The 18,759-nt window shown below is 35.7% G+C and overlaps 1 protein-coding gene across 1 annotated transcript; it reads right to left on the bottom strand.

Moving 5' to 3' along the window:
- Nucleotides 1-11,137: 11,137 nt before the first annotated feature.
- LOC100812315 (uncharacterized) lies at nucleotides 11,138-16,934 on the bottom strand. Its single transcript, XM_003551353.5, has 2 exons — nucleotides 16,375-16,934; nucleotides 11,138-12,812 (listed from the first exon to the last, which is right to left on the bottom strand). The coding sequence occupies exons 1-2, from the start codon at nucleotides 16,641-16,643 to the stop codon at nucleotides 11,429-11,431; spliced, it is 1,653 nt and encodes a 550-aa protein (XP_003551401.1). The 5' UTR covers nucleotides 16,644-16,934; the 3' UTR covers nucleotides 11,138-11,428.
- Nucleotides 16,935-18,759: the final 1,825 nt, after the last annotated feature.

Genomic DNA, 18,759 nt, shown 5'->3' with positions numbered 1-18,759 from the left:
GTTTCCATAGTATGATGTCGAATATTACACTTTAGTTTAAGATAAGAATGAGTTTTAAATTTCTCACATTCAATCGACACAAACAAATTCACAATTCTAATTTTGGCAGTAACTGTTTCTTCACAAACAAATATATTTAACATTCAATTCATATTTCTTTTTTCCAAAATAAATGTTATTTCATTGTGATTTCTTTCAATTAGGAAACAATTAGTCATGACTTATTCATGGTAGTGACTGAGGTATCTGATGTTGATTCTGACAAGGGTTCGAGTTTGATTCCGGAATGTTAAATTATTAGCATTTTTTTTATTTCTGTTTTATAATTTATATATATATATATATATATATATATATATATATATATATATATATATATATATATATATATATATTTGTTAGTTAATAATGGATTAATGGATTATTTGTTTAATTAGGTATAATGGTATATATTGTGGACATTAAAATTTATAACAATAAAATTCATTTAATAATTTTTTTGTTTTATAATGGTATATATATATATATATATATATATATATATATATATATATATATATATATATTTCTGTTTTATAATTTTTTTTATTTCTGTTTTATATATGTTGTGGATTATTGATTTAATTAGGTATAATGGTATAATATTAAATGATTTAGGTAACTTAAATGTATAATGGTACAAAAATGTTTTATTAGTTGTTTATTATAGTGATAAGTTTAGTTTAAGTAAATAATGTAGTTATAAATTTAGAATATATTTGTATTAGTTGTTAGTTAATAAGTAGTCAATTTATCGATGTGGTTATATGATAATTTTAATATAGTCGTGTATGATGCATATGTGCTATTAATATGTTTGTTATTTAAGGTGTAGTAAATTTTTGGATGTGGTTATATGATAATTTGAATGTACTTGTGTATGATGCATATGTCCTTAAGATGGACGAAGATCAATGGAGGTATGACTTTGCAATGTCACAAGAAGTTCATATGGATTATGATTATGATAATCAAGACGAATGTGGAGTGAATGAACCACATGTCGATTGTTCAAATGCTTTTAATACATCTCAGGTAATCATAGATAATTTGAGTCATTGGTTGAATTGATGGTTTGTATGAAAATTAATATGTTAGGGTTGCGTTGTAGGTATTCGCTACTCGAGATGATGTTTTGCAATGGGCTCGAACAGTTGCCCATGAAAATGGATTTGTTGCAGTGATTATGAGATCTGACACAGAGACCGGTAGCAGAGGAAGAAGTTCATTTGTGTTAATTGGGTGTGAAAGGAGTGGTACGTACAAGTGTAGAAATAAAGAATTCGTTAGAAAAGACACCGGGAGTAGGAAATGTGGTTGTCCCTTCAGGCTTCGTGGGAAACCAGTGCGTGGAGGGGAAGGTTGTATGGTGAAGTTGATCTGTGGGATTCATAATCATGAATTGGCGAAGTCCTTAGTTGGACATCCATACGCCGGGCGATTGACTAAGGAAGAAAAGAAAATTATTGTTGATATGACAAAGTCGATGGTGAAACCGAAAAACATCTTGCTAACGTTGAAGGAACACAATGTCGACAGTTACACCACGATAAAGCAAATTTACAATGCAAGAAGTGCATATCGTTCTTCAATAAGAGGAGCTGATACCGAAATACAGCATCTGATGAAGCTTCTCGAACGTGATCAATACATTCATTGGCATAGATTGAAAGATGAAGTTGTGGTGCGTGATCTGTTTTGGTGTCACCCAGATGCAGTAAAGTTATGCAATGCATGTCATCTGGTGTTTTTTATAGACAGTACCTACAAAACAAACAGGTACAGACTCCCACTACTTGACTTTGTTGGAGTGACACCAACGGCGATGACATTCTCTGCTGGGTTTGCATATCTGGAGGCTGAGCGTGTTAATAATATTGTATGGGCTTTGGAACGATTTCGAGGCCTATTTTTAAGACACGATCGCCTCCCTCTTGTTATTGTCACTGACAGAGACCTAGCACTGATGAATGCAGTGAAAACTGTGTTTCCCGAGTCTACTAATTTGTTGTGCAGGTTTCATATCGATAAGAATGTGAAGGCGAAGTGCAAATCTTTAATCGGGGAAAAAAATGTGTGGGACTATGTAATGGATAGCTGGGGTACTTTGGTTGATTGTCTGTCCGAATACGAGTTCCATGAGTCACATCAGAAGTTTCAAGTTGCTTGTTCGCCTTGGCCGATGTTCGTTGACTATGTTAATGACACATGGATTATCCCCCACAAGGAAAAATTTATTACAGCATGGACGAATAAGGTCATGCACCTAGGCAACACAACAACAAACAGGTATTAACAACTGATTTTATTTGTTAGTAACGATTAATATTAAATGGTATTTAATTGTTGTATATTTTCATGTTTGTTGTGTATTTTAAATGTAGGGTTGAATCAGCTCATTGGGCTCTCAAAAGAGTACTACAAAATAGCGTTGGAGACCTATGTAGTGTTTGGGATGCCATGAACAACATGATCACGCTGCAACACGTCGAAATTAAAGCATCCTTTGAAACCAGTACGCATGTGGTTGGCCATGTATATAAAAAAACCTTATACAAGAGGCTTCTTGGGATGGTTTCGAGGGATGCTTTAAATCAGATTGCTTCTGAGATTGACCGTCTACGTTATCTTGGCAATAATCTCTCTTCTTGTGGTTGTGTGATGAGAAGCACGCACGGGCTTCCTTGTGCATGTGAGCTTTTTAGGTATACTGCTAGCAGCATCCCATTGGAGTCAGTCCATCTTTTTTGGAGGAGACTTTGCTTTTCAGACCAAGGGTTATGTGAGACGGAAGTCACCATCAAGGAAGAAATAGAGGTCATATCTAAAAGGTTTGATGAACTTGATGTGGCTGGCAAAGTAAATCTGAAGAGTAAACTTCGAGAAATCGCATACCCTGATCATAACTCTATAAGCCCTCCTCCGTCAAAGGTGAACACTAAAGGTGCACCGAAGAAACCGATGAAAAGAAGTCAAACATCCACAAAGCGTGATCCGTCTTACTGGGAGTATGTTGATGCTTTTCATTTTGTTCAAAGCAGCAACTCTCCAGTGAAACGAAGTGCATCATGTTCTCAACCGCGTCAGCCAACAAGGATCATCCCGATGTTGGATCAATTTGCGTCATTCTTTCAAGGTTTCATTCGTGACGTTGTGGATGTGAAAGCGGATGGTAACTGTGGATATCGGTCCATTGGCGCTTTATTAGGTATGGGGGAAGATTCGTGGCCGTTAGTGCGTAATGAATTGCTTAAAGAACTTGGCAGGTGGTCGCATGAGTACATGAACCTCTTCGGTGGCACAGAGAGATTTGAACAATTAAAGTTGTCCCTACTTGTTGATGGCTTTTCAAAGGTATGTTTTTAGGTTAATTTTTTTTAATAACAATGTTTAAATTACTTACATGTGTATGTTTGGTTCATTCAGGTTAGTGTGAACAAGTGGATGGATATAACAGACATGGGATATGTGATTGCTTCACGGTATAACGTAATCCTTGTATCGTTGTCCCAACAACAAAGCATGACATTTTTCCCTCTTAAAAGTCAACCACCACCTGACTCTTCTGGCCACCGCATCATATGTGTCGGTCACGTGTTTGGAAATCATTTTGTTCAGGTACATTGAATATAGTTAGTGTAACAATTATGCAATGACTTCGCTGGTTCGTTTGGCACGGTCAGTGCATGATATAATGTTTGTTCATGTACAACAGGTTTATTTGAAAGACCATTGTCCGTTACCGCCTCCAGCGCTGTTGTGGTCAACCAATTGTTATTCTCAGGCAAAGCAATGGGCAATTCCATATATTAGTAGAATGCAGCAATACACAAGCTTGATGTCATTCAAAACACACTATGTAGACCTAAATGAAGACTAAACATGCATTGTTTATTTAATTGTATTCATTATGCGATATAATTTGTTGTAACCCGTTACTAACCAATTAATATTATCAACTACTCGTTTGGTTAAGCAAGGAAATTGTTGGTCCAACAAAAATCATTTACGCGTGCAGCATACATCATTGTCATAATTGACAACACATAATGACATGCATGCGTATTACAGTTTGAGCGTGACAACACATTGGCTGACTTCAGTACACATTTTGAAACTAGCAGTCGCTCGACAACACATTGGTTGACTTGACTACACATTAGCGACAACACATTGGCTGACTTGACTACACATTTATGCGTGTCTATTTTTTTGTAAACAAAGTTAAACAAAGGCTCGGTCACAACCATCTATATATATGGCAGACTATGCTACTAAATCACACATTATCTTGCTTTCAAATAATCTCCCAACTGATACACAAACTATGGCATTTCTAGGAGAAACTAGCAGTCAGACGATTGTTAACTAAAGGTTGGCTTTCATTTATCCAAATGGATCGATTATTCACAATGATACTGGGGTTTACTTCCAAACTTCAACTCCGGTGCCCATTCAAGTACCAAATAGGTGTGATTTTGCAAGCCTAAAAACCAGAATACACAATACCCTTCAGCTATCCGACAAACAATTTTTGGATGAAATTCACTACCGAAAGCCATTCACCGATACAGGTAACCAAATTCGCTTTGAGTGTATCAAATTGATAAATGATGACGATGTCAACACAATGTTAATGTGTAATGATCAATTTTCTTGTGTTGGTCCGATTGAGTTATTATGCACCGTTGGAAGAACACCAGATGGAATAATAAACTTACTTGAACGCACTATGTCTCGTATTCATGACGCGATCCTGTATTACAACGACAAATGGAACATGCCACCGCAGAACAAATTTGTTGGATGCGCGTTCACAGGAAAAAATCCTAAGAAATTTCAAATTCCTTCAACATGTACCATCGATGAACTGAAGAATTTAATCAAGCAAGTTGCACCTAAAGGGATTCCCCCTCTTGGAATTCACGAATCACAAACGGTAAGACGATTGTTTTTCCGCCAACCAGCTCGGTTTGAGTATTCAGATACGGTTATAAAATATGAAATAAATGAGCTGATCACCAACGAAGAACTGCTGAAGGTGTTAGTACAATCTAACTACTGGAAAAAATATGGACCAATAGAAATTTTAGCTGTCTTTACTAAATATGTTGAAGACGAGGTTAGTGGGACGTCGCTAAACAACTGAATGTGATGTTTAATTTTTTGTTTTTTCGTTGATGTAACCTTTATATGTTTACGGCGTGTTTAATTCCCATAATAAAGTTGAATGTGTTGTTTCAGTGGTCCAAAAAATTAATTGTTAAAAGGGTTCATTTCGTATTTTTTTGGATTTTGAGGCTTTGTTTTGACGTGTTAGTTGACGGAACCGGGGAACAGGACTATTTTTTTTGGGTTCTTTGACGTCCAAACATGAGAAATGGCCGCCCTCCATTGTCTCAGGGCACAGGCACACCCACGCAAAAAAATCCCAAACATGGGTACTTGAACATGGAAAAAGGGTTCATTTCGTATTTTTTTGGATTTTGAGGCTTTGTTTTGACGTGTTAGTTGACGGAACCGGGGAACAAGACTATTTTTTTTGGGTTCTTTGACGTCCAAACATGAGAAATGGCCGCCCTCCATTGTCTCAGGGCACTGGCACACCCACGCAAAAAAATCTCAAACATAGGTACTTGAACATGGAAAAAGGGTTCATTTCGTATTTTTTTGGATTTTGAGGCTTTGTTTTGACGTGTTAGTTGACGGAACCGGGGAACGGGACTATTTTTTTTGGGTTCTTTGACGTCCAAACATGAGAAATGGCCGCCCTCCATTGTCTCAGGGCACAGGCACACCCACGCAAAAAAATCCCAAACATGGGTACTTGAACATGGAAAAAGGGTTCATTTATGTAATTCTTACAAACAAAACTCATGATTCTAAAAACTTATGTTTTTTATGTAATTCTTACAAACATGGAAAAATGGTTCATTTATGTAATTCTTACAAACATGGGTACTTGAACATGGAAAAAGGGTTCACTTATGAATTATTAATCATTTTAAAAACTTTTATTTTTTATGTAATTCTTACAAACAAAATTCATGATTCTAGGTTCCCTTTTTTCAAAAATAAATTTAAAACAACCGTAAACTTCGCTTAAGGACCACAAACAATCGGAATAACAAACTATATTATAAAATAATAAACTGTGCAAAACACGTCAACTATATTAAACAAAAACTGTAATAATTACAAATATTCATGTCAACTACAACATAACAAAATAAATACAATGATCAATGGTCCGTGCGGCGTCTCTGACGAGCCCTGACCGTCCCATCAGCACTGGGTCCCCCTCTCGCGATCGTCAGGCATTCCTGCATAATGTCATATAACTCTGTGCCTGCAGTGACTATCCTAAGGTTGAGCACACGCTCCAACCTCTGTGCAATCGCCTCATATCCCTCGTAATCATCTTGTCAAAGTCAGTAAAAACATTTATTATGAAAATCAAAATAAACAACAACTCATAAAACATTAAACGCGCAAATAATCTTACCACATATGGAGGGGGGTCAAATGCCACTGGAACCTGGGGGCTGGGCGGCTGTATGTAGTCCTCAGGGTCTGCAGCTGGTGCATCCCTCTGCTGGTCAGCTGCCTGGGTCGGTGTCATGAAAGGGTGAGATATGCGGAAAAACCACTCAATGTAATTCGCAGATACCTGCCCAGGCACTAGACAAGGCTGATCCGCAGGTAGTAAGTGATCCGCAAACTCCATCCACCTGTCATCTATCTGATCGTGTGACAATCGTGCACTAACAGGCGGCGGAGGGATGCTCTGGATGTAATCGAACTGGCGTACCACCCTCTCCGGTCGAACTGTGACGATCATAGGACCCCATCTTAGCTGACCCTGGAACGATGAAATCTCCTGAAACGCCCTAACACCCCGATGCTCCGTGTACGGCAACCAGGACACATCTGTGACGGTCAAACCATCACAACGTGCCCTGTAGGGTGCTCCTATGATGCCCTTCATGTGCGCCTTCGACGTCAACCACCGGGAAGCACGTGGGGACGTCTCCTGGTATGTATCGTCAGTCACGCACTGATGCACATTAGGGAAGTGCTCATAGATCCAGCACTACACAATAATTGAGGTTAACATAACATAAAAACATGTTTAAATCATAATCGAACCTAAAATATTAATAAACACAAAATTTACCTGAAGTAGCGTCAAGTACCCCGCAAGCTGTCGGGTGGTGGTCCTACAAGCCTCATCTAACTGGTCATACATATGAACCAGCGCGGCAACCTCCCAAGCGTAACCACCACTATGAGCGAGGTCCTGGAAAGCGTCAAGGTGGACCACATGCACGTATGTTGCACTCTTATTAGCAAAAAGAGTGCAACCGACAAGGTGCAGCAGATAAGCGCGAGCTGCGACAATCCACCGCCGGGCCTGACATCTGGTCTCATAAATGTCACGAACCCATCCTAATCGTACATATGCTCCACGTGTGAGTGCTGTCTCGGCTCTGGCCTCCTCCGCAGACACTTCCAGCAACTCCGTAAGCAAGAATCTGGCCTCCTCCGTAGAAAGAGCGTGGAAACTGTGAAAGGCGCCAGTGATGGGCAAATGTAGGATGGACGACACATCATCCAATGTGATCGTCAGCTCTCCTACAGGAAGGTGGAAGGTGCTAGTCTCACTGTGCCACCTCTCCACAAATGCGGATATAAGTCCAGGATCGCCAGTAATAACTGAACAATCTATCAGTGGACTTAATCCTGTGGCAGCCACCATGCCTTCAATCTCAGGCACTGGCCTCCCAATCAGTGTCACCTTCCTCCCATGTGACACTAACTTCAAATCAGGACGTTCCTGATTTGAAGTACAAATTATACAATTATTAAAAAAAATTAATCATAAACAAATAAATAAACAATGACAAATAATTAACAAATTAAAATACCTGTCCACTCCACACAGCATGTGCAACATGCTTGGCAAATGATGTCAGCACTGACGGGTCACGTGGACCACCAGGGAATCCCTCTGCAGCATCATCACCATCTGACCCCTCACCACTATCAGCACCCTGTGCGTCCGCACGCATCTCAGGTGCCTCCGTAGGCTGCTCAGGGACATCATCAGTCATGTCAGCAATGTCTTCAGCCATATCACGTCCCTCCGTAGTCATCTGATGAACGCGTAGCCTACGGGCTGAGGCAGTAGGCCTACGTCTCTCGGGAACATCGCCAGCATCCTCGTCAGCAGCTCTATCTCTGCCTACAACTCTACCTATGGCACGACCTAAACCTCGTGTTCTGGCCATGATCTGTAAATCATGTCGAACACGTATTTTTTTCGGTCAAAATATACACAATTTTCTTTATAAAAAATCAACTTTATTTATAAACAAATAAGACTAACTTAAATCAAATTATTTTCACACATACACAACCTAATTTTAAAAAAAAAATTAAACAACTTCATTTATATAAAAAAAACAACTAATGTAAAAAAATTTATTAATAAACATGCACAACTTAATTTTTAAAAAAAAATTAAACAACTTCATTTATATAAAAAAAAAACAACTAATGTAAAAAAAATTTATTAATAAACATGCACAACTTAATTTTAAAAAAAAAAATTAAACAACTTCATTTATAAAAAAAAAACACAACTAATATAAAAATAATTCATTACTAAACATCCACAACTTAATTTTTAAAAAAAAATTAAACAACTTCATTTATAAAAAAAAAAAACACAACTAATGTAAAAAAAATTAATTAGTAAACATCCAACTCTTAATTTAAAAAAAAATAAGAAACTTCATTTCTAAAAAAAACACAACTAAATTACTTAGTAAACATCCACAAGTTAATTTTTTTAAAAAAAAAAATAAGCAACTTCATTTATAAAAACAAAACACAACTAATATAAAAATAATTCATTACTAAACATCCACAACTTAATTTTAAAAAAAAATTAAACAACTAATGTAAAAAAAATTATTTAGTAAACATCCACAATTTTTTTAGAAAATAAAATACTTCATTTATAATAAAAAAAACTAATTAATTATAAAAAATTAGTATTTTTATAAAACTTCCAAAACACACAACTTTAATTATAAAAATAGACAACTTCATTTTTAAAGAAAAAACACTAATTTAAAAAAATAAACAATAAACAAAAACAAACACAACTACTTTTATAAAAAAAATAATTTACAAATTAATATTTAGTAAAAATACACAATATAAATTATAAAAAAAAACATGACATCAAAAACCCAAACTTCATTTTTCATAAAATCTAAAAAACAAAATAACCAAAATAAATAAAATAATTCATTTAAAAAAAAACAAAACAATTTCTGTTTAAAAAAATTTTAAAAAAAAAAAACAAAAAAACCACTTCCGGAAGAAGTGGTTCTTCCGGAAACATTCCGGAAGAAGGGGTTCTTCCGGAAAGGTCTTCCGGAAATTTGAAAGTTCTTCCGGAAGAGCGCGTCTTCCGGAATTCTTCCGGATGAACCACTTCTTCCGAAAAGTTCCCGGAAGAGGTTTTCCGGGAATCTTCCGGAAGAAGTGTTCTTCCGGAAGACGTTTGGTTACTTCCGGAAGAACACTTCTTCCGGAAACTTTCCGGAAAATGTTCTTCCGGAACTTCCGGAAGAATCCCTAACGGGTCTTCCGGAAGACTTCTCCGTCAGCCTTTTCCGCCATTTTTTCCGGCGTACTCTCGTCTTCTCCCCTCTCGTCTTCTACCCTAAGGTTACTATCCTAAGGTTCCATTGCTATGCTAAGGTTCCATTGCTATCCTAACAGTGATGCACATTACAAGATAAGGGGAAGGGGAAGGGGAACTAACCTGTTCGCGGAAAAGAAGAAGAAAGCCTTGGCGCGCCTCGCGGAGAAGAAGCTTCACGGAGAAGAGAAGAAGAAGTAGGTTCCGGAAGAAGAAGAAGCTGTTCCGGGAGAGAAGAAGAAGCTGTTCCGGGAGAGAAGAAGAAGCTGTTCGAAAAAAAGTCTTCCAGAAATTACATTCGCGCTTTTTATAATTTTATTTTAAAGGGCAAAATGGTAGTTTCAATAAATTGCTGGGTGCACCAGCAATATTGCTGGGTGCACCTAGCAACTCCCTTAAATCTAGTGTTTTAGATGGATTGGATCACTTAGCATAGAGTCCAAGGTCTTGAGGAGTAATATTAGTCTGTTTCAGAGTAGAACACTGGCAATTTACACTTTTTTTTTTATGCTTACATTATCAATTTACTCTGAGTCAAGGTGAGTTCTTCTGTACTTGGGTGCAGAGAAGCAATCTGTGTTTGGGTTGTACTGTGGTTGACTTGGGTCTATACTTCAGTTATTAGTTTAGGCCGAGGATGGCATCTAGGTTGGAGTAGTCCGTTTTAACATATTGGGCTTGTAGAGCTCGGTTCAGAACAATTCACAGGGTACATTGTACCTTTCATAAATATTAAATATGAAAAAAAAAATCATTTGATTTTTAAAAGCTCGTTTAAAAAATAAATTTCTTTAAAATAAAACTAAACTTACACCAACATTATGCTGGTTTGAGTAGAATTAGACTTAGATTTCTTAAATAAAGTTTCGAATTGAAACCTTATAAATATAAAAAAAAAAAATGATTGAAAAAAGATTTTTTTTTTTAAAGATGTTTTCTTAAATTCCTCGCTAGAAATTAGTCACTCATAAAATAGGTAAATCTTTATACCAAAATTAGAAGAAAAGAAAATATACTCACGTGTCATGGGAGATGTGATTGAGTCAAATCTTAATGCATTTTTTTGGATGCGCCACAAATACATTAAAGACACAACGCACAGGTGATAACCTTCAACACAAATAGTACGTGTTTGGAAAAAAAATTAATCTTATATTTTTGTTTATTTGATTGCAACTGTTAATGAGGATTGACTAAATTGAGTTGAATAATCAAATATTTAAATTTAAATTCATCCGTAACTTAAAAACAGCTCTTAGTAGTATAAAATATTCTTGGTTACAGCACGGATAGATAGAGCACTATTTTTTTAATATTAATTTCGATTTATAATTACATACCCAAGAACGTGTGAACTTAAGTGAAGTAAGGAGTTTTCAATTCAAGGCTTTCTGTTGACTTCAATAACTAGATAATCCATGGTGAAATACTGTACTCAACATGGAACTATAGTAATCACCTTCAGTCATTTTGAAAGAAATCTACATCTTGGCTTAAATTTCTTATTCACCATAACTAGTCTTTGCACATGTTCCATAAAAAATAAAGAGCATATAAATATGGAGAACAAAAAAAATATAAACATAAAGCCACTATACTCTTTTTCTTTAATTTTTTTTTTTTTAATTTTACTTTATGAAGTAGAAACATCATATATAAAGTATCAATCAATCAAAACATCCATCTGGGTGAAGGAGAATGAACAGCACTCTGCCGGGGTGGTGGCTTGCTTGAACTGCTGTTACGTTTCATGATTGAGGAGACAGTGGGGCTGAAATAGTCATTGCTTCTCTGAGAAGTTGTTGCACCTTGTGAATACATTCTCTTCACATGCATGAAGCTTCTCTGATTTTCCACCATCATCCCACGTGCAACTTGGCTTCTTGGTGCAGCACCCCACCTATTGTAACTCACACAACTCTGGCTCCTTCCCACTTGTTGAAACTTCAACTCTCTAGGGCTTGTGTAGTTGCGAGACTCTGCGGTTTCTGCTGAGTACATGGTCTCGCCTTCGCTGCTGTATCCATTTTGCATCTCGTGTACTTCCACGGGAGACGAACTAGACTGAACCTCGCTTTGAGCTGCTCCATTGACAGAACCTGTTGAGGAAACATCTGGAATAGGAGTTGTTGGCCTTGTGTGCTTGTTTTGTTCTCCTTCTACTTGGTTTTCGGGCAAAGGTTCTTTGGCAAGATTTTCAGCACACTTTGGTTTGGATAATTGTGGAAAAACTGCATGTTTGGCAGTCCTTGGAGGAAAATTGATGTCCAAAAGCTGCAATGGTATGTTTTCTTTCCTTCTGAGTGGGCCAGCGGTTACTCTAGGCGATTCATATATTTCTGGAGTGGGAATTCCCTGTACATGTGCAGCATTGGGATTAGTGATCAAGCTTTCTTCTTCAACTGTGTTGGTAGCAGCAGAAGAGCTTGGTCCCTGATCCCTTGCCTTCAAGGCGTTGTTTGATGAAGAAGGGGTGCCATCATCATCACCCTCAGTTGACTTGAAAACTTGCCTCAGGGTGAAGGAAGCACATGAATGGTCGCTCTTTTGGCCGGTAGACATCAATCGCATGATTGGTAATTTTGGCTTGTTAAGCTCATCAAGGTTGCCTTCCCAATGCTGGTTTAACCAATCACATATGACAGAAATTGGTATGCCAAATTGCATGGGGTGGTCTTTCTTCCAAGAGGATGATGATGATGAAGTTGAAGTTGAAGAAGATTTGGTATTAGGTGATGTGGCTAATTTCATAGGATCGCATATCATAAAAGCTAGATTGCCGTGCACATCAAAACCTGCAGAACCAGGACTCCATTGAATTCCATCAGTTGACAGTTTTATGAGATTGTCAGTGGCTATGACCACCTTTCCTTCACCAACAGTGAGCTCCTGTTTCTCTGTGTAGCCTAAAAGGTACACTGCACTTCCCAGATCCAGATTGGCTTTACAACTGGTCTTCAAGTAGTGAGGGCACTGACCCTGTGCATTTGAGTCTCCATCCCCGTCATCTAAACCCACAATCGTAAGATCTAATACAGAACTTGTAATGAAAAACCTGAAACCAAGTAAAAAAATGATGCACTGGTTTACAAGTAATCACTCTAAGGACTGCTGTAAGTGGTGATTTTCATAATAAGATAATAAATTAATTGGAGAAGACAATGAGATATATCCTCTAAAAGTAGCTACCCACCCCCAAAATAAAAAATAAAAACGAATAGCTGAGTAGAAAACACTAAAGTTCTCTTTGAATGTTCCCAAAAGGAACTTTTTTGAAGGAGTGATCTCAATGAGGCAAGAAGCAATATGAGATTTGAAAAACCCAAATTCACATTCTTTTTTTTTTAAAAAAAAGAGAGAGAAATAATATATATGAATAACATCATCATTAAGAAATGTAAGACCACAATGTAAATTAAGTCATTAAACGCAACAGTATACAAGCATAATCTAATTCAATATATGTTCACAAAGTAAACAGAAACATTAAATTTCAAAATCTGCATAATTGAATGAAAAACAACATAAGATAAATGGTGCTGCTCTACAAAATAAAACGTCATTTGTATCTACATGCCAAAAGGAGTACTAGGAGAAACTTCAAACATACTACTAGAAAGTGTTGACTGAAGTTTCAGAATGCAGAGTCTGAATTGAGATGCTAAAGTATTGGATACATAATGCCAGAAAAAATGTACTCAAACTAAAGCAAACTTCTATTGCACGTTGACATATTCTGGTCTTCATCAGAATCAGTTACTGCAGAACCATGTTTTCTATTATGAATTTCAGCTAAAAGAGTAATATGAAATAGAGAAATACTAAAATAAAATCAGCAGAAACTTGCTTGAAAGGAAGAATAGTAAATAAAGTTACTCAAGTATATTAATAAGATGCCGATAAATCCATAAGATTCTCAGTTTAAGGATGCAAGATTCAAACTTAGTGGGGAGATTAGACATATTAAAATGTATGACTGTATAATAAACGAGCCCAAACTCTTTTTGGGTTCATTTTATATGAAGGTCTTACTAAGGAAAAGTGTGTTCTATGTCTACTTTTCTTTTGGAACATGTCAAAAAGTGAGTATAGGCCTAACTCAACCAACTTGTAAGGTGTGGTTGCAACCCACTTATATCCTCGATCTCAGCACTATATCTAGTCAATGTGGGACTTCAGCATACCCCCTTTTATCCACGACTACCCACCACAATGTGGGACTTCAACACAACCTTCTTTGTCCACAGCTACCTAAGGGTGATCACAATTAAGGTGGCTTTCCAACAATTTCCTATGAAGAAAACTCTACCAAAGTAATAAGAATTATATTATTAATTAGACAAAATGCTAAAACATCAAAACCAAAATTTTGACATTCAATTTGTTTTAGATTGATTTGATTCCATTCCATGTATCATGAATTGTTCGTTTGTTAAATATTATGCATAAAATTTAGATGACTTTTTCACATTTCAGATAACAGTGCATCTTCTATATGCAACCACTCAACATTTTCCATTATAATCAACTAAAAGTTTACATCTTGAAATACCTTTTCCAGCTTTTAGAATTTGGGCTTAGGGCCCAACTCAACCCCATGAAACCAGTTAGTCTATGCAGGACTAAACACCCCCCCGCCCCCTCCGAGGCTGCAATTAAGGCAGCCTCCAAAGGAACCGCAACTAAAGTGGGCTAGGTGTGACCACAATTATGATAACTTTCCAAAAAAAAAGATTATACACCAGTTTCTATATATTCAAGGTGTGTTAAGTTAATAATGACAATAATTTCTGAAATGTGAGGCAAATTATGTAAATGCCAAGCACATAGTCATATATACGAACTGAATGAGAAGGGAAAAAACTATTTAGTGTGTGTTTGTTTTCTTGTTTCACCATGTGGCACACATTCCAAAGCTCAGTTTTGTGAGAAGCTACAAATTCCAGCTTCTGGCTGAACATCCGTTTGAGGGTTTTAAACAGAAAAACATACTATTAATGTTCAATGGTATTAAGGAAAAATTGAAAATGAGATAGCCTTTCTAAAAGATTCTCAAACCTTCTGTTTATATATTTTTGCCTTTGCTGAATAAAAGATAAGACTGTAATTTGATTTCTTGGTATTTAACTCTTACTATTCCATATACACGAGTTCATAAGAGATATAAAGTACTTTTAAAGAACAAGACTGGAACTACCATACACTACTGAATACCTCACATGAAAATGCTAACAACTAGTTACCGACTATAGAATCATACCAGTCTGTAGTTTGATGAATGCGTGCCAGAACGTCATGAATTATATATAAGGAGAATAAATTTTGGCATCTTGAAGGAATACATATTCACACATTTACATAATTGATTCTACGAAGGATCATAATTAGTCTAGAACCAACTATAATAACTATTGGGTTATTGACATCAATGCACACAACACAAGCCAACATTTACAGTTATCTTTAATTACTATTTTGGTCTGCTATGCCTAGAAATAGCTAGCTCTGACCATAAATTAAATAAATTCATTGGTTCAAAATAAATGAGACTTCATACTTTGCAGTTGGTAGTTCTTTCTATCTGCTAGTAGGCCAAGTTGGTAAGGATTGGCCAGACAGTCATGAAAACTAAGTAGTTAAGCTGAAAGATATGTGAATAAGCAACAACAATGTCATCTACATCAACACATGAAATCGTATCACATGATACTGGTTAATACGTGCAGAAGTTACCTTTCTAAAAGTAATTAACTAATTTTTTAATAAGCAAGCAATTAACTAAATTAGCAACCACCATTATTTTTCTACATGAATATCCTTGATAAAGCGAACTAATGTTAGGTACAACTGCTATAAAAAGAAACAAGCAGCAAAAAATTTCAAACTTTACAAAATTGCAGGTATACAGAAAGTCAAGGAAAAATAAATCATCAAATGAAACGTAAAAAATAGAGACAAGAAGGATGTGCGGTGGAATGTGTCACTGTGTTGTACAGTGATACAGTCAGCAAGAAGTATATTGGGCATCCAGAAATAGTTCAAAAAAAGAATAAGATGCGCTAATATTTCATTTCAAATGTTTGCTGGTCCCAGTCTCAAAGAGTTTGGTTCCCCTCAAGCAATGTATTAAGTTCAAGTCTTGTAAATAGAAAAATCAAGCAACGGGAGCTTTTGCCTCCACAAGGGAATCTACCCGATCCAACCCGAAGTAGCTTTCAAATACTAGGATCTCTAACAAAAAAAACAAACTGAACTCTTCTCAATTCTAACAATAATGTGTTTCCAACATTTAGAACTGAATTCCTATCCAACTTGACCACATTAACTGCATTGGTAACCATCTTCTAGAAACAAATCTCAACTCAAAAGCCAACCACCCTCAATCCCAATAATCCTATACTTGCATACCTATCTCCCTCTCCTACCTAGCAAACACACAAAATCTCAAGCACCACCACCACCACCCCAAAAAAAAAAAATCTTAAAAAAAGAAAAACTAACCAGAAGAAAAAGATAATGACAGTTTGGCAACATTTTCTTCCAATTTTGACAAACACACGACACCAACTACAGCAAGCAAAACGAAATCACAGCATTATCCTCAAATGGGGGGTTACCTCTGAGGAGCAAGAGTGGCAGCCACCCCATTGTGCAGCCGGATCTCGGCGGTGTCAGCGGCGACCACCGACGGAAGATTGGCGTGAGTGGTCAATAGAAGGTTCCTGTGGATCAAAAACCCGGTGCCGGAAGCCCCATTAGGCGCGGCGGTGGCGGCGATTGTGGCCATGGCCTGAGCCTTCCCTGTAAAAATAGCAGCTTTCATTCTCTCAGACTTACTCACCCCTTTGCAGAAACACCATGATTCCCTCAGACTCACACCCCCCATAATGGGTGTCTCCAAACAAAGACTCCAACTTGAGATCTAATGTTGTTATTGTTGTTGTTGTTAATCAATGTGGCATCTCGTCACAGTTCCAAGATCATGGGTAGGGTAGCAAGCAACAATGTAGAACAGACACACACAAACAAGTAGTAATAATAATAATGTGAAAACAAGAAAGTGCAAGAGATTGGAGTTCTTAACTTATCCTAGGACTTTGTTTTTGGATGTTGGAAAATGCTGGTGTGTGTGTGGATTGTGTCAAGACACAAAGTACATTGCTGCTGATGAAATGTAACAAACAACACCCCTTACCATAGCTTTATTAAAGCTTGATAAAAAAATAAAAAATAAAATTATGCCAGAATATTGGTTCACAGTCACCACAAGGATAGCTAAGCCAAAAGTTGCACAAATTATAATTATGGCTTAAATTATTTGTTTTTATTATTTTAGGAAGTTTACTTTTGTTCCGTCAAATTTAAAATGTGATTTTTTCGTAAATTAAAAATAATTCAATTTTGATGCTTATCAGAGACTTAAAAATTACAAATTGGGAATCGAAAGTGGATTATTTTTAAATTACGAGACTAAATTTTTTAAAGAAAATTTAAGGAACTAAAGCAAATTTGAGTCAAATTTAAGGGAAAATATTATTATTATTTTTCGATAACTTTATTATTATTATTATTATGTAATGTTGTTTTGCTTTTTTTAGTAGAAACGACTAACGAGTAAGGAATGAGAAATGGATAATAAAATAAAACGAAATGTTGAAAGTGAAACCGACGGACTCTTGATTTAATTTCATTGACTTTTATAGCTTTATTCTGTGTAATCATATATTGCCCGTAGGATTCCACCTCAAAAATAATTATTTGAAAAGGTTAAAGTTACATTCTTTTAATAATTATAATTCGGTTCAGTCAATTTACTCAGGTTGAAATTATACTGTCAGTGATTGATAATAATTGGTTGGTTGATGATACTTTTCACTTCATAACAAGTTTAAATTCATCAGGCAACTTAACCAAACTACTTTCAAGGGTTGGTAAATGAAATTTTATATATTTTTATACTTTTATAAAACCGCATTATTTTTAAATAATGTAATCGATTTTTTTTATTCTAATCAAATAATTTAAGAAAATTTTAAAATATACATGATTCATTTACACACTTTATTAGAAGATTATCATTATTTGTGAGATTGCTTTATAAGAATATAATATAATTAAAAAATCATAGGACCCATTAAAAGTAAAAATGATGGAATTATTATTTCCTTATTTATTGTCGAATATATATATATATATATATATATATATAGACTCCAATATTCTGAAATTGTTATTAGAGTTACTTTAGTATTTAATGGTCTATCACGATTTTATCTTTTATTAAATGACACTTTGATTAATTAAGAAAAAATTGATATTTATAAATTTTTTTTTTTTACTCTTAAGTAATGTGAGATTTTTTACATACCTAAAAAGGTCTCCTAATTGAGATTAAAGGACAAGAATGACTTAAACCCTTCTTCTAATACCAATGTTGTGAGTTTAAGTTTATTATAATCGAGGTGGTGTTCACTTTATTCCATGAGTCAATTTTACTTATTTTTATTATAAATAGAAAAGTGGAAGTCTCAATGGGTTTTTTTTTTGTTCAACTAGATAGTTGCCCGTGCCGATTCACGGGCTAATAAAAATATTTGAGATTTGATAAATGTCAAATATTACTACATGTATTCAGTTCTATAATCTTGTTAATTGGGATGATAATAATGATGAAGTATCGATAGAATCAAAACATTAAATACAATATGAATATGAAACTAACCTCATGCAATTGTAGTTAGTTTAGGATGGTATTGTTGTGATTATCATGAGATACATCTTGTTGTAGTGAATGAGAGTCTGTACAATCAACATAAATGAATCTATTGATTTGCATATATAGTTAAGATTGTTGAAAATCTAAAAATCCCAAATAGGATGTTGCTAATATATACAGTACTAACCTAAAAAGGGGTAAATTGATATGAAAATGCTTGAGTGGTTGTGACCTAATAACAAATTTGGCAACATTTCCCTCTTTTTTCTTCCCCTACAACATAAAG

The sequence above is a fragment of the Glycine max genome, chromosome 18, assembly GCF_000004515.6.
Source record: "Glycine max cultivar Williams 82 chromosome 18, Glycine_max_v4.0, whole genome shotgun sequence".
NCBI lineage: Eukaryota > Viridiplantae > Streptophyta > Magnoliopsida > Fabales > Fabaceae > Glycine > Glycine max.
Note: the sequence above shows the minus strand (reverse complement) of the source record. Positions and strands in the feature narration are given on the sequence as shown.